At 40.0% G+C, this 16,162-nt stretch overlaps 1 protein-coding gene across 2 annotated transcripts in view; it reads left to right on the plus strand.

Moving 5' to 3' along the window:
* The first annotated feature begins 11,926 nt into the window (after nucleotides 1–11,926).
* RTN4 (reticulon 4) overlaps nucleotides 11,927–16,162 on the plus strand; it is a 32,090-nt gene continuing 27,854 nt past the window's right edge. The window contains exons 1-2 of one of the 2 annotated variants that reach the window (XM_009319597.1): nucleotides 11,927–11,981; nucleotides 12,822–15,377. In XM_009319597.1, the coding sequence (XP_009317872.1) occupies nucleotides 11,966–11,981; nucleotides 12,822–15,322 (2,517 nt within the window). In that variant the 5' untranslated portion in view covers nucleotides 11,927–11,965 and the 3' untranslated portion in view covers nucleotides 15,323–15,377. Of the gene's footprint in view, nucleotides 11,982–12,821; nucleotides 15,378–16,162 lie in introns of those variants that run through there. The other variant, XM_009319600.1, reaches the window with a different exon arrangement.

The following is a 16,162-nucleotide window of genomic DNA, read 5'->3' on the forward strand; positions in this document are numbered from 1 at the left end:
GCTGATCATCTTTGAGGTGCAAGACCCTTTCTCTGCCCACCCTCCCAAATGTAGTCAGTAAAGCTGTAAGGGAGGTGGCCATAACCTAGGTATATCAAAGGTAGAATGTGATTTTCCCCCCCATTACACGGTTTCCATTATAGTGACACATGGGGAGGAGAGTAACCAGCAATTTGGCTGGTATAGTACAGCTACTATCTTCACTTTTGTATTTTGTGTTCCCATCTAGGTGAGTTCAACGAGGGATGGTTTTATTTATTTGGTTTTATTTATTTGGTTTTATTTATTTGGTTTTATTTATTTGGTTTTATTTATTTGGTTTTATTTATTTGGTTTTATTTATTTGGTTTTATTTATTTGGTTTTATTTATTGTCATGTGCAATGTATAGCACAGTGGGGCCTGCTTCTGTAATTCAGCTGGTATAAGAGTTTCTAAAGCCAAACAGCTATTTCTTTTGTTAACCAGAAGTATGCGCAAGGATAGTCCTGCCAAGTTTGATAGTATATTTGCTTCGTGTGTGTATCCTTTGACTTGCTTTCCAGGATAAAACCACATAGCTTCCACCTACCATATAATGATGTAGCCCTCAGGGAAGTTTCGAATTGCATTGAGAGTTTTCCCCTTGGAGATGAAACCCTACAAACCACAAGTTAGGAGACAGTGAAGAACTACTGGTTGTTTGCCCTTTTTTCCCTTCCTCCCTATCTGTACTTAAGGAAGTCTGCAGCATGTCTGTGAATTGAGGACTATCTTGTCCACCCTGTTGCATCACCACTGGTGAACGCTGAACCTCTTATCTCATAGATAACCACTAACAGCAGGACTCGTTTAAGAGTCGAGGACGATGTTTAAGCCTCCCTGTCAGTGGTTTTCTCCTGCTGACTGCTACAAATTGCTAGGAAAGTGTCAAGTCCTTTTGCAACAGCTGATCTACAGATGGGTTAGAAATGAGTGGTTGTTGGAATATAAAGGCCTAAGGTCAAGACACTCAAACTTTGCAGCTCACGAGGAAAGAAATAAGCTGTGGTTGTTGGCAATTGGCATGGTGAAAAGACAATCTTAAAGTAGATCTGTGATTGGAAAAAGATGATTTCTAAGTGGCTTGTAGATGCATCTTGTGTGTTATTTCAGTAATTTGCGATGCATTTTTCTAGTATAACTTTCTGGCTGGTGTATTGTGAGGATGTTGTTTTAACTTTTCCTTCAGTGTCCAGGATGGGGAGGATGAGGAATTTGGAGAGCGCTCAGTCTGGGAGCTTGGCTACTTAGCAGAAGGCATATAGGTGTCATCACTCTAACCCTGGCGACCAATTTTCCCATGCTGTTAGAATCCTGTGGGGGCTTTGCTGCTTGCCACCCGATTTTGAGGGAGGTTAGTGGCTTTGACTGGCTATTTCAATGTCCATTTTGTCACACCCAACTACTTGGTGGCTCTCATCAAATTAGTCTGGCCTTTGTGCGCTGGAAAGGTATTAGAATAACAAAGGGCAGTTAACCTACAACTTGAGGCACGTCTTGGTGTGCTTGAGTTATGTTTCTTTGTTTTCTGTTAATATTTTGAATGAAATAAGACTTTTTTTGAGCTGGCATGTTACTATAGTAACTATGAAACTCAGATACAAAAATTAGCAATGCATAGTTCAATCTGAAAATGCCCTTTGGGTTCTAGATATCTTGTAAGCAAGGAAATAGTTATTGGTCTTTTGCTGGCTAGAAAATGTAAAGCAATGTTTAGCTTACAGATAAATTGTCCTGAGATATTCAGAAACACTTATGCATGAAGTAGGAGGAAAATTGTGTAACTATCAAGCTGCATTAGAAGCCGAAAGAAAAAAAGCTATTATTACCACGTAAAAAATATTGAACTGAGAGACCTATTCTAAGTAGAGCAGTCAAGTATGTTTTCATGTGGCTTCTTTATTTCTTGTTTTATGAGCTAAAATAGAAATTACTCCTGTTCAGCTTTGAAAACACTGCATAATGTTTTCTACTTTAAGACTGTTTTTTGTGCTAACTGTACTGTGCTGCCCTGAGATCACTGGACTACAGCTGTATGACATACGTTTGGTGGATAGCTTTTTTAATTGGTATTTCCATCAATGAGAACTATTACAATAGCAATAAAATAATGGGCTTAATAATATTCACAATGTCTGAGAAAATCAAATTATCTTAGTAGAATGTTTTTCTCTTTCAAATTGAAATAATCTGTTGCTAACTGTAGCTGTCAAAATATGAAGATTTTAAGTTAGAGATGTTTTTAAATTACTGCTCTTCCCCATGGTTTTTAATGGGTTTGTCTCCATTTATTGCTTTCTGATGTGTAAAGAAAGAATACTTTTAACTTTAATTTTTTTTCCCTCATGTAGAAGTGTTAGGAATACCAGTTTGACCCTCCCTGGTTTTGCTGGAAGGGTTGCTTTGTGTCTTAGGAATGTGCTGTGAACTTTTACTTGCAGCTTTTTAATGAATGGGGCGATCATGTCATCAACTTCATCGGCTAGGAAGAATATGTCAATTAAGATGTCTTTAAATAAGGCACGAGACTGAGATGAACATAAACTTTTCTGTTGCCAGTTAAAGATGTTCTCAGTCTGTTAGACGCTGTTGGTCTAATGTCAAGGTCCTACTGCCTATCCAGTCGTTACTAGTTTGTGGCAGTTTTTCTTGAACTCTGCTATTCCCTCTTCGGACAGAAGGTAAAATTCCTTAACGCCTGTCCATCTCTGTCCTTTGTGCGTGATAAGGAAACGAATGCCAAGTAAAAGAGATGAAAGAGCACGTGCGAGACCTTCAAAAGCAGGTTGTAGCTGCAGAAGTGAAAGGGAAAGGAACGAGGGAGTAGAAAGATGTATGTGGTGGTGGTGGAAGCACGATCGCTTCTTTCTTGGTCTTCAGCCAGGTCTTCAAGTATTCATGCCTTCAGCTTGAGAAATGCTGTTCAAAGGGCGAGGGGATGAATTTCCAGTGTATTAAACCCAAGTTTTCTTTAAAAGATGACATCGTTAGATAAGAAAATCAGTTTTCCCGTGTGATTGGTGTCTTAAGTGACAAAGAGCTGAAGGGGATAGCTAGAACCTGTATTGACCAAAATCTGTTGCAACCCAGGAAGTGCAGTGCTGCTTGATATCTGATCATCTTTGTTGAAGAGGAGGACATCAGGACAGTGTGTCATGTTCACACCGCTTCATTCATCTCATTAAACGATATTCTTATACAAATGCTGATGGCTGTAATGAATCCTCTAATGAATGTCCATGTTCTTTTTCCCTCTTTTGAGATGAGGATATCTTATGCATTGATTTGTTTTTATTTTACAGACTCTAAGCTCTTATGTCAGAGGCTTGTTGCGGAAGGTAATGTGTTGGGAACAGATGCTAAAAGAAATCGGTAGCATCTCTTCTCCATTCTTTAAAGATTAATTTAGCTAATAAATACATTCTTCCTCAATGATCAAGTTGCTAATCTAAATACTGCTTAATTTGTTTAATTGTGGGGAAAGCAGGGACAAATTCCATCTGTACAAATCAGTGAAAGGGAATCTTATGATTGCTATAATCTCCAAAATTAAATTGGATAATATCTGCATAATGATAGGATTTGCCTGGCTCTTTAGACCTCCTGCCTTTGAATAAGTTCTGGTGTAGTTATTATATCTTTCTGCTTTGTGACACTGCCAGAACCCAAATTTCTGTTTGTTACTTCAACATACGGTTAAAGAGTCTGGGTCTTAAGGAAGAGTTATTTAGTTTTTAGAGGAATTATCTAGTATTTTTTTGGTTACAAATACTGCCAAAGACTGAATACTTACCTTTAAAGCCATGTGTAGCTGGACACATGTGTTTGCAATTGGCTAGATTGTGTCTTTTTAATTAAATATATTAAAATCATTAAATTGGTGAATATAAATACTGGATCTGTGAATGTTCATATCTGAAATCATTCTAGATTCATTCTGAGCTTTGCTATTAAATATATTTGTGATTGTGAAGTGGGTATTTCAAGCCATCAGAGATGGGCTGTGAACAGCTGAAGTTGATTATTGTGGCCACCTGACTTTAAAGGGAGGTATTTACCCACCACCTGATGCTAACTCTGTAAGAAGGCAGAATTTATGTGATTAGGTCAGTTGATACACTTGGGGGAGAAGGCACAGGCCTTCAGGGCACAGTTAATGTACGTGACACTTTGTTGTGTGTCACTTATTCATCTGTGAGCTTAGTTTATGCTCAGGAGCCAAATAATTTATCTTCATTCTTCGGAGGATTTAACTTTCCTCATGGTGAGCCACAGTGGATTGCTGGTCTGTGATAGGTATGTGTGTCTTGTTTCTGAGAATTCCTTGTTCTCTTGTTATACTTGGTATAAGAATAATGAAAAGTTTCTTTGGAGCTGACCTGTGTGACTTTTTTTTTGTTTGTTTACTTTTAATAACAAAATATGCCACATAAAATTCTGTCCCTGCTCTGAAGAGATACAGTGACACTCATGTTGCTGAGGGACTTTTAATAGGAAGTGGCATTATAGAGCCATCCTCTGAAATGCTGCTTTGGATCCTGTCCATCGTGTTATTGATCAATCCGTTTGGTTGCAAGAGTGAGGTGAGGCTGGCAATTATGTGTCTGAAGTATTTAATGGCCTTTTAAAAACACCCTTGTAGTGGGTATTTACTTTGGCAATCTGGGAATTGTAATGGAAAGAATTGTAATAGAGCCAGAATTAACGTATCTTTCTTGTCCGTCTGTTCTTGCTTTGGTTGGCCATTGGGTGCTGCGGGGGAGTGGTACTGTCTTTCTTGCTTTTCGCTCTATAGCTGGCCAAAAGAAGATGAAATGGCATGTACCTTACTTCTGTCATTGTATGCTTTGCAGTATCTGCATGGCTGAGCAACTCGCCTCGAATGTAATTTTTCCAAAAGAGGAAAAGGTTGCTGCAAGTTGGACCATGTGAATATGATATTGGAAAAAAAATCTGCTTAAACCAGTTTGGTTATAGATTTCTGCTTAGACAATAAGAAAACACTTGCTTCTTGCTAGAGACTTGTGTTTCCATAAACAGAATATTTAAAGCAGCAAGCACTGTTCAAAATGCTTGTTTTGAACTTTTCTTTATCTATTTTGAATAATGTGAAATGAGAACTCTGCAGTATCGTGCAACTCGCTCTGCAAGTGATGCATGATACCGCTTTGCAGTAATTTCCATGAAGAGCTGAGACGACCTACGGCTGCCCTTGTTAATAATCAAAACTCTTGGATCCTTTTGTGATCCTAGTTCTGATACCCTCAAGATGTTAAAAATGGAGGTCCTGTTTTCACTTAAATCTTCAGCAATTTCTATCTTCTGTAGCAGCTTGTATACTTTCCTCAAAGGTTTCCAAGTAGTTTGCAGTCTGAGTTTTCTAGACTGGAAACTTCTCTTTATAAACTTAGATCTTTTTATAAGTTTACACCTATAACTAAAAAGAGCTAAATGAAAAACCTAATTGCTTGCTGTGGCTCTGCAGCTTGATCTAATGATGTGAAAAGATGCTATTAATAGTTAATGTTCTTTATCTTGAATCCCTTAAATAATTGGTGAAATACCATATTTAGAACAATTGCATCATAACAGGAGAATGATTTAAATGGAGTCTGTGTAGGCAGCTGCTTTTCTCAGGAAATTCTTGGGAAGTTGTGTGCCCTTGTTTACTCTGCAGTAGGAAATTAGGCATCCAAGAACTTGACTCTCCTTGAAATCATTTAATTTAACTTTTAAGTGGCCAGATATGTTGTCTTTGATGCTTTATGCCAAGAGGTAACAATTTACTTATAATAAGTTGACATCAACACACACGGGCAAAAAAACCCCATGGCAGTTCCTCCCTATGGTTATGAAGTGTGAGGGTACTGCGCTGGTCTCCAAAAGCCTTTTGAGGTTTTTCTAGTTCTTGAATCTGTAAAAGAGTAAAACTTCATGGTAGTACTACATACTTGTGTGTTGCTTAGATAATGGTTTGAGATCAGAAATGCTGCTTGGGGCAGTCTTCACCGTGGACAAATTAACAGCTCGGTGCATTGAAGAAGCAGACAATTTCTCTTTCATATCTGCCCTAGAGGGATTGCTGCAAGTGCAGCTTTTACACTATATATGAGTCATGTCACAGATGCCATTCCTTTGAGTATTAATTTTACCCTGTTTTATTGCTAAATATTTGTTTTAACAAGAGAGGCCCTTCAAAATCAGCGTCCCATTGTGGGTAGGTCTGCAAGATAAAAGCAGGCCCTGTCTTTTAGTTAGGCATTTTGCTCATTTTCTAAACATGCAAAGGTGAAGTGGATTCTTAAAAACTTTATTCTTGCCAACTGCTTTGTTCTTTTGTTTTAAGAATAGCGTACATTCTCCAGCAAACTAATCCAGACAATGTTTTTTCTTTTCTGAAGACTGAAACTGCCATCTAGCAGCCTAATACAGTCTCCTACCAAAGATAAACTGTGCATCAGGGTGAAGTTTACTCAGTGTTTATATGTAGAAAATAAAATATTTAGATTTTTTTTCCTAATGCTAAGCTTATACATAAAAATGAGAGCATCCGAACAATAAACCTACTTTACCACAGACCTGCTGCTGATGCTTGGAAGGAGTCACATGTGAGAGCAGATGGAAGGGTACATCAGCTACCAAAAATCTAGCGATGAGGAACAGAGCACGTTCTTTCTGAGTTCTTAGTTTCTGTGACTAGACTTAAGTCCTCTGCTTTCTGTTGGCAAGTATGTTGGGGGGGGCAGGTTTTTTCCTAAACTGCTTTTCTTGGAATTGTCAGTTTATTACTTTTTCATTTTAAACATTCTTCTCTCTTTCTCTGGAAATCTTTGCAGACAAATCTTTACTTTCTCTTTCTTAGCTGTCTGGGAAATCTCTCTCCATTTATTTCTCTGCTTTTTATCCAAAACTTTGATATAAACTTTAAAGTTTTATGCTGCTAATGTCGGTATCTTGTAACAACAGCAGTTAGTGGGCAATCAGCAAAAATTAAAATGAGAGTTTAAAATGACACCTCTTTGTCATGCTGGTGTCAGGTTTTTAATTTTAAACAAAACTGAAATCTGTTTCTTGTTGATGGAGCTTACGTTTTAGCTGAAACCACAATACAAAGTTTTAGAGTTCATGCTAATGAAAGGAGAAGCTACAGGGCTGTTTGTGGGTGGTTTTTTTTTTTTTTTTGAGGGAATATTTAATTAGCAAAAAGCCAAGGTAAAATTTGCAGAATGTTTTTGGTTAAAAATAGGAATGTGATCAGAATGACTCACGTTGTGCATCACTTTGTTCTGTTGTTCCTTAAATGCTTTTTCCTTTCACACTAGGGGGATATGTTCATATATGTGGATATTAAAAAAAAAAAAAACCAAAACAACAGAGGAGCGTGTGCTAGTGAGCAAAACTATCAACTTTCTCTCGTTAGGCAAACAGCAGTCATGCAGTCATTGGTTTGGTGATGTGTGGGTGTACATGTTTGAATACAGTATTAGTATTTTACTGAACGCTATAAGGTCACCTGGGCAAGGTTGAGTCTGTCCATAAAGTTCTCTTTAAAAACCATTGATTGGACTACTTCAGTAACTAATATAAAGTAATACCATTCACAAATAGGAGGTCTGTCTTTCTCTTAACTGTAATGCTGAAGGTAGGTTACTAACCTGCACCATTATGGATTTTTGGCAGATAAAATTTGGAGTAAGGACTGGAGATTGAGTGTTCATTTCGAGGTCTCATTCTTCTGTATTTCATGAAACAAAGTCTGTCTTCTGGTGGAAACTGTAATTGAGCAGTTCCTCTTACAGATTTAATTGTTTTTGTTATGATTTGTAAAACCTGAAGGCTTCTTTACTTAGATTTTCTTTATATCTTTGGGTGAAGCTTTGCTGTAGTGAAGGCCCGCTTCATAGGTCAAGAAAGGAGTTTTGAATATGCACCCTTACTTGAAAATAATCTTGCTTAGAGCTTGATGTATTCTGAAATTTTTTTACTTGATTCTAGTAGTAGTGTACTACTTCGTTTCAGTCACTTAATTTTTGCCATTGATATGAAAATAGGAAAAGCCACCCTCAGTGATCTATCCTCCTCGCACTTCTGCAAATGAAGTTATTCCACTAAACATAGTACTTCATTACAAAACTTACTACATTTGTTGACAGCTGTTACCAGTGCTACCGCTTCAGCAGCGGGTGGGAAGAGGCAGCCCGTTCTCTAGAGTGTTCTGCAAGTGTTGGCTGAAGCGGCTTGCGTGTTCCTTGTGGTATGCTTTTGAGCCTGGGCAGTCTTGCTGTATGCCAGGCGACAGTCTGATAGACGCTGCATTTTTTTTCTCTTGTCTACCAAAGCACCCACAGAGTTCTGTTTTTGAAAGGTTTCTAGCTCCAACATCCAGTGGTAAGGATTCTTCAGCGCAAATGTCATTGCTGGAAAAAACACCATTCCTTTCACCATGTCATTTGAATTACAATTTGAAGAGAATGGGTGGTTCACGTGCTCTCAGTTAGCAGTTATGCTGATGTGGGAGTTGTAGAGGTCCTACTCAGTTCTCCCTGCTTGCCTGGAGGTGTTATACAGGGCCCACAGCAGGAAAAAGTCCTTATATCTTCTTCCTTTACGCAGGAAAAAATGCCATTCTGATGTGGGTGGAGGGAAAGTGGGTGGTTCTCCTTGGCTCGTTAGAAAATACTGCTTTTACGTAATCACTTTTCACGCTCCAGCTATGCGTGGAAAATAAAGTTTGGGTGTGGGCATAATATCCTTCCATTAAGAGAACCTGGGAATTCGGTGACTGGCATAGCTGTATGTTTTTGTGTTGAGTAAATGGAAGCTAAACCTGAGAAGGAGTTTCTGCATTGTGCTGTCTTAATGGAGCACTAAAAAAATCAGTGCCCATGCTCCTAAAACCAGTGTTCCTCACCAGAAACTGAAACCTCTCTCTCTCTGGGGTTGGGAAGTATTTAAAAGATTTTTAAGTCTAGAATTTTTGGTAGAGATTGCAGCTGGTCTTTGGACACCAAGTGTACTGCACCTTCAGGGACTTGTGCATTTTCCTCTTCATCTGCTTACCCCAGTGGACTCTCTTCTTTCTTTGTCCTGCTTTTATTTCTACATTTTCAGCATCTCCACTCCATCGACTTGTTCTTGGTTTCCCTGCGAGGTCCTTTTTTGTTGTGCTGTCAGGGGTCTCTGTCTTCGTGCTGCACAATCTGGCCTCATCAGGTCCATCCTGGTTTCTCTCCCCTCTCTTCCTCTCCAAAGTGTAGACCCCTTCCAGCAAATGAAGGTTATGCTGCTCTGGCGTGGCCCGGAGGAGGTGAGAGTGTGTGGCTTCAGGGAAGGTGCAGGCTGTGGAGTAGTCTCTATTACCAGCTTCCTGGAGAATTGCCACATCACAGGTCCCTTGAGGCTTTGGACCTGGTGTGCGTGTGCAGTGCTCCAAGGGGAGCTTGCTACAGGCGGGTAAGAGATGAGGTGATAGATTGACACTGGCTCAAGCGTGGAGCGTGTGGACACTGCTACTCCATTTAACCAACAAGTGATTAGGTATTTCGGCAGGATCAGCATCCAGTACACGCATAGAGGGACACAGTTCTACGTTTGTGGTCAGGAGCTGTTGCTTGCTTGGTCCATCTAGGCATAATGTTGAGAGAAAAAGAGAGTGTGCTGTTGCTTGGTGCAAACCCTAAGGCTTGCTAGCCTAAAATCTAAAGCTCAGCGGTGACCCGTGATGTACCAGGTACACTGGGAACTGAAGAAAAACCTCTGATGTTACTGCTAAAAGCCTCATTTTGAGGAAGGCAGAGCAGGCCTCTGGACTGGTTAGTCCTAAGGTGCACTCGTCCTGAAGCCCCTTGTTTCACTTTCCAAACCAGGTGACTTGCTAACTTGTCTCATGGGGCGGTGGGCCCCTTGCGAGCAGTCTGCTTGCGGAAGTGATCCCAGTGAGCCAGGGCACGTGGAGTCGAGCATCTCCTGCAATAAAGGGCATATGGTGATAACCTGGCAGTGTATGGATGAGCGTTCCAGTTCTGTGACTTAGTGTCACATATTGATCAGTTGTCCTCCAGTGTGGTTTTTGTCCTTAAAAGCTTTTGCCACCACTGAACTGTAACACTGCTTTAATGTGTTCTAAATTCAGAATTGAGGTTTCTCTCTCTGTGGTCCTTAATAGGAAAATGTAATTTCTAGAAAACTGAACAGAAATCCCTTTGGCCCGGCAGGAGTTGAGGAAGCTTCTAAACACTGAGTCCTACACTCCAACTTTATTACTCTGTTTTCTTATATCTTGCTGAATTTTGTGGATTGTAAACATCACTTGAAGATAACAACGTTCTGTGAAGCAAAACCAACCGACTGTATATTGTGACAGGAAATGTAGGTTGTGAGGAGATTTGACTTTTGGAAAACTGCTGGTGGGATTAACTTGAGTAAGCCAGACAGGTCATGAGTATCTTGAAGTGGCATTGCTTTTGCAGAAAGTCATGGTTCCATGCCAAAACAAAAATTACCTTAATGCCCTGCTTTACTGGATTATTATGTATGCGCTGCTGGGTCTACTACATTTCCCACTTTTTGCCTTTCATCTTTCAAAATCAATTGCTTCTGTTTTTCTTTGCTTTTAATTAAAAAAAGTGAGTTCTTTTTCAGGACTTGATTTTGTCCAGGCAAATAGCAAAACTAAAGATTGTTGACGTCTGTGCTGAAAATTCAAAATCTAATTGAAATGCTTTAATATAATTTTGTACTCTGCTGATACAATTGATGTAAATTGCAAATATTCTTTAACAGCCTTAATTTAAACTTTTATGCGCTCTTCAGAATGAAATATATTTACCTAAATGTTACTATTTTTACATTAATGTAATGCCAACAGGCCATGATGGACCTGGGAAAAATACTGCTGCTCACACAGAGAAATCCAGACAAGGACTGGTTTTGATTTGCCTGGATCCTAATGATGGCTGGTATTGCTGCTTCTAGAGTGGTTTTTCATTAACTGCTTCATGCAGCTTAGTCAAATGTCATAGCTGTATGCTTTTACTTCGGATAATGCGCAATATGAAACTCTGGGATTGTCCAGCTTCTCACCATCATGCATTAGTGAAGGAGGGTGACTTCCTTAGCTTAGGAGAAGGGTGTCCTTCCTTATTTTTACTTAGTTCTTTGAATGGAAATTGGAGAGCTGGGATTGTCTTGTGAAATATTAGCACAAAATTCAGCAGAGCAAAATATGCTCCTTGGATCATGCCAAAAGAGGCTTTGAAAAGAATTCCTTCATTTGGAAGCTTGTCTACATTATAACACAATAAAAATAGTAAAGACATAAACATAAAGCAAGTAGTACAGTCATTTAGAATAGAATTGACTGTTACCAGTTTGATTAGTATCAGCATGCCTGATCAGTGCTCTGTCTGTGGGGAGTTTCAAAGCTTACTTTGGTCACTTTAACTTTTCACAAGTTTTGGTCGTGTCTCCTTATCGCTGCTGTCCTCGCACAAGTTAGTTGGTGTTAGGAGACCCTCTAACAAAGTGAGCTGATTAAGGACAGTGTGTCGGTGTCAATGGCAGGTGTTTTTTCTGGTGCTAGAGACACTGTAGCCGCTCAGTAGCATGGAAGTTTGGAGAATGAAAATAAAGAGTAGCTGCTGTGGTGTATCTTATCCTCAGATTGGTCCCTGGCTTGGAGGGTGGAGACCCCTCCATTGCCTCAGTAAAGATCTCATTGTAAATGGAGAATTCCGAGCATTGCCTCTCCCAAATTACCCAGCTTGTATCTAGTTCTGTGGTTCTCTGTGGGTGTAGATGTTGGCTATGGATCTGTTTGATTTACTGGGAACTGGCTACTTGCGTGCTTTCTCCCCTCTTGAACCTAGCCTTTATTTCTGCTGAGGTTATTTGTTTGTTTTTCAGATGAGACCCTTTTTGCTCTTCCTGCTACATCTGCGCCTCTGATGCACTCCTCTGCAGGCAAGTTCTTTCTGCTCACCTTTGTCTGAATACATCCTGCATTTCTGATCTGATCTCATTAACTCTTTCCAATTAGTCTGCCTTTGGCAAAAGTCAGCATGGGTCCAAGAATAGCCTCTACCTCATTTTTCAGTTTTGACTTTTCAGTTGATCTGTTCAAGATTTTAATACACATTCATTTCTTTACATGGTAAACTGTTTTATAAACAAGCTACAGCCATCTGTGAATTCTTGGACCCTTGATGTAGGAGAGAAGTTGATACTATTAACAGGTTAACACATCAAAGCATAGTTGCTTTACTGATTTAGCAGAAAGATTTAATCCATAGTAACTTTCTGCATTGTTTTATATAAGTAAAATTTGTACCTGTAGTATTTATTTAGTGGTTTTTGTTAGCTACACTGTCCACCAAATTCCCATTTTAAAAAAGTGTCAATGCCTTCTTACTGGCATGCGTGTTTGTGCATATGTTTATGCACAAGCATACACTCATACCCTCTCTCTGCCTCACCTTGCCACCCCACCCTCCCTCTCTCACTTTGTTAATATTGCCTGCTGTACTTGGATGCTCTGTACTTGTCTGGCATCTTCAGCTTTACTGTGATCTTTGCGCTGCTTAAAGTTGCTGTTTCTCTAGCCTCTTGCATACTTCTCTGCTAGAAGAGGTGAAATAGAATAGTGTACTTTAACTGATACTTTGTTTTAATGCCTGATAGTATTTATGATAGAACTTGGAAGAACCTCTTAATAACTAACATCATGTGAACCTGTCATGAAAGTTTGCATTGACTTTAAGAGCACTTGCATTCTCTAACTTTCCTTTCTGTCCACGGTCACAGAAAAAGTTATGGACTTGCAGGAGCAGCCAGGTAGCACTAAGTCGCTTGGTCAAGAGGATTTTACTGCAGTCCCGCTTGATACTGCTCCTTCTCTTCCCTCCTTCTCTCCTATCTCATCTGATCCCTTTAAAGAGCACGCAGCCTTTGACACACTCTCAGATGGATTACCTGCAGGAGGCATTTACAAAGAAAATGCAAGTGAGGTTTGTAAAGAAACTATGGAAAATGCAAGAAATCCATTTCTTGCAGAGGGAAATGAAAAAGACATTTCAGAGATGAAATACTCAGAACCCCCATTTGCTAAAGCAGAAGCAGCCATTTTATCTCAAGCTAAAGAAGAAACACAGCTAGAGGGCCCTAAAGAATTGCCTAATCTGGAGAAAATGCCTGCACAGCAGCTGAAAATGTCTCCAGAAACTCCTCAAGATTTGTTTGAGAAAAACGAGGAAGATCTCTTCTATAACAAAGACGAATACAGAGGTGGTGATCACGGTGAAAAAGGGGCATTGAAAGAAGACCCTCTTAGGAGGGAGGAATATGCAGACTTCAAACCATTCGAGCCCATATGGGAAGTAAAAGGTGCTAGTCACGGACTGAGCAGCGTGAGAGAGGATGTTGGAAGTAAGATAGATGCCAAACCAGAAAGCAGTTTAGATGAGAAATATGGTGTAGATAAGCTGAATGTGCAGAAGGATTACGAAAGAGAGAGTGAAGGCAGCGCTGAAGATCGCTCTTTCCCAAGTACCCCAGAAGCTGTAAAAGAACCTTTGCAGACTTACATCACTTGTACTAAATTTGAATCCTCTATAAGTCCTGATGGTAACAAAGTCAAATCTCTTTCTCCACTAGAGGAAGGCACTTCAGAGAATAGAACCGATGATGAGAAAAAAATTGCAGAAATGAAAGCTCAGACGAGCACAGAACAAGGTGATTTTAGCACTCAAGCAGTTGGCAAGCAGGAAGGCCAGGAAGCTGACTATGCTAAAACAGAGAGTATATCAACAGTACCATCTGACACTGCAGCAAATATGCCTGAAGGTCTTACTCCTGATCTAGTACAAGAAGCATATGAAAGTGAAATGCATGATGCAGCATGTACAAAACTTGCTTATGAAACAAAGATTGATTTAGTTCAAACCTCTGAGTCAGTACAAGAGACTCTGAAACCCGTGACACAACTCTGTCCCTCATTTGAAGGGTCGGAAGCTGCTCCATCACCAGTATTGCCAGATATTGTTATGGAAGCCCCACTGAGTACTGGGACTGCTGGTGCAGAAGCATCTGCTGTGCAGCTCGAAGCTTCCCCATTAGAAACATTTATTCCTACTGCTAATTATGAGAATGTAAAAGAAGAGGCTGAAAAACCTCCCTTATACCAAGAGGCAGTGAATGTACCGCTGACACAGGCCCAAGAAGCAAAAGAGGCGTTAGCATTTAAAAATCCTGATCATGAGAGTAGCCCCAGTCCTGAAGATATAGAGACTCCATATATATCTATTGCATGTGACTTAATTAAGGAAACTAAGGTCTCTGGTGAATCTGCTTCTCCATCCTTTACAGATTATTCAAAGACACCAATACCAGAATGCATTTCTTGGGATGTGCCTGAACACAAGGAAGTTGTTGAAAAACTGTCTCCACAGTTCGGAAAATCTGACTTGTTTAATAGCCAGGTGATACCTGACTTTACTGAGAAAGTGAGCGAAGATCCATCTCTCATCTTAAAAAGTAAATCAACTGAGAATATTGTAACTGATGATGAACATGAGGAGCGACTAGTGGATTCAGTAGCTGCCACGGGCAAGCCTTATCTGGAGTCTTTCCAACCCGAACTGGACTCTTCCAAAATTGTTGCCGCTCTGCCGTCTGAGCCAACACCTACAAAAATAGCCAAGGCAGAGAAGATTCCTCTTCAGATGGAAGAGCTGAATGCTATCGCTTATTCAGCTGATGTATCTGTTGCTACAGAACCAAAACCAGCAGACAACAAAGCTCTCTCACCCATGGAGTCTTCCCCAGTCCCAGTGGAAGAAGACTTTGTAATGTTAGCTCATCCTAAAACTGCTCCTGAGTTTGTGGCAGAAGCCACTGACACAGAAATAATGCACAAAGATGACAGTGAAGAGATTGCTAAGGTGATCCAAGGTGAGAAGAGGCAGTTGCCTTGCCCAGAGCTACCCTGTGATCTGTCTATAAAGAATGTAGAAGTAAAAACTGAGGAAGATGCTACTGCCTTGAAAAAGTCCTTGGAGGCTGTGGACAGAGAAGTGCCTGAAGTATCCATGATGTCCTTACCGGCCACAGATACCTCACCTTTATCTGCTGAAAAAGAGATAGTCAGTGTAGTAAAACCAGAAGCTTTTGAGAAGGAAGCTGAGCGAGAAGCTGCTTCTGTTAAAGAAAAGGAAAAACCTACTGCTGTATTTTCAGCAAAGCTGAATAAATCTTCAGGTAATCTGTGTATGCTGTCTTGCAGTTCACTAATCTGCATAGTTCTTTAGCTAAACTTAAGCATGTTGTGACTTAATCTTTTTAAGTCACTTTCTGTAAACTTCTCAATGTAGGCCAAGGATAACAGAAAATGTTAGTGCCTGCACTTTTACCTTTTTCATATTCTGATTGCTTTAGTACTTTTTTTTCTGTTTATCAGGGATGGACTCACTGTCTCCAGTTTTCTCCTTCGGTTCTCCTGCTGGTGATCTGTTGATACAGAAATAAGTCGCTACTCACTGCAAGCTCTTCTGTGGCTGTCTACAGGCTGGGCATTAGGTGGCCTTCCAAACTTGCTCTTAATATGTGATAGGAAGACAAGGATGGTGTTTCAGTCTGTTGTGTGTACATGATTTGAAGAGGCATTTCTTTCTTTTCATACATGGTCCAGACATCAGACTTTGAAACTTAGGAAAATACCCTTGCTGCTACTGTATGTGTCTGGAATCTGGAAAAGAACCTGCGCATCTCCACTCATGTGACTCGCAGCTTGCATTAGATCAAGGCCAGGGGTTTAAAATAAATAGTGCACATGAGGGAGCTTAGTATTCAGGTTACTAGGAAAGTGGCCATTAAGAAGTTGAGTATCCTGCAAACATTAAAATTGGTTTATACACAGCACAGATACTAATTTCCATTTTTCTTTTCAGGTGGGGCTTGCACTTCGGTGTAGTTAATTTTTCTTCTAATAATGTGTAGTTAAAGTAGCACAAAGTTGAAGGAAGGATAAGACCATTGTTGTGTTGCGTTCTGTTCTCTAAACTGAATGCCTCACGCAGTCCCAGCTCTTTTAGACTAGAGGAGTACTTAGCTTTTTCATACCACAGCACTCTGCTGCTGCTGAAGTCTTG

Source organism: Pygoscelis adeliae, unplaced genomic scaffold (genome assembly GCF_000699105.1).
Source record: "Pygoscelis adeliae isolate BGI_AS28 unplaced genomic scaffold, ASM69910v1 Scaffold122, whole genome shotgun sequence".
Lineage (NCBI taxonomy): Eukaryota > Metazoa > Chordata > Aves > Sphenisciformes > Spheniscidae > Pygoscelis > Pygoscelis adeliae.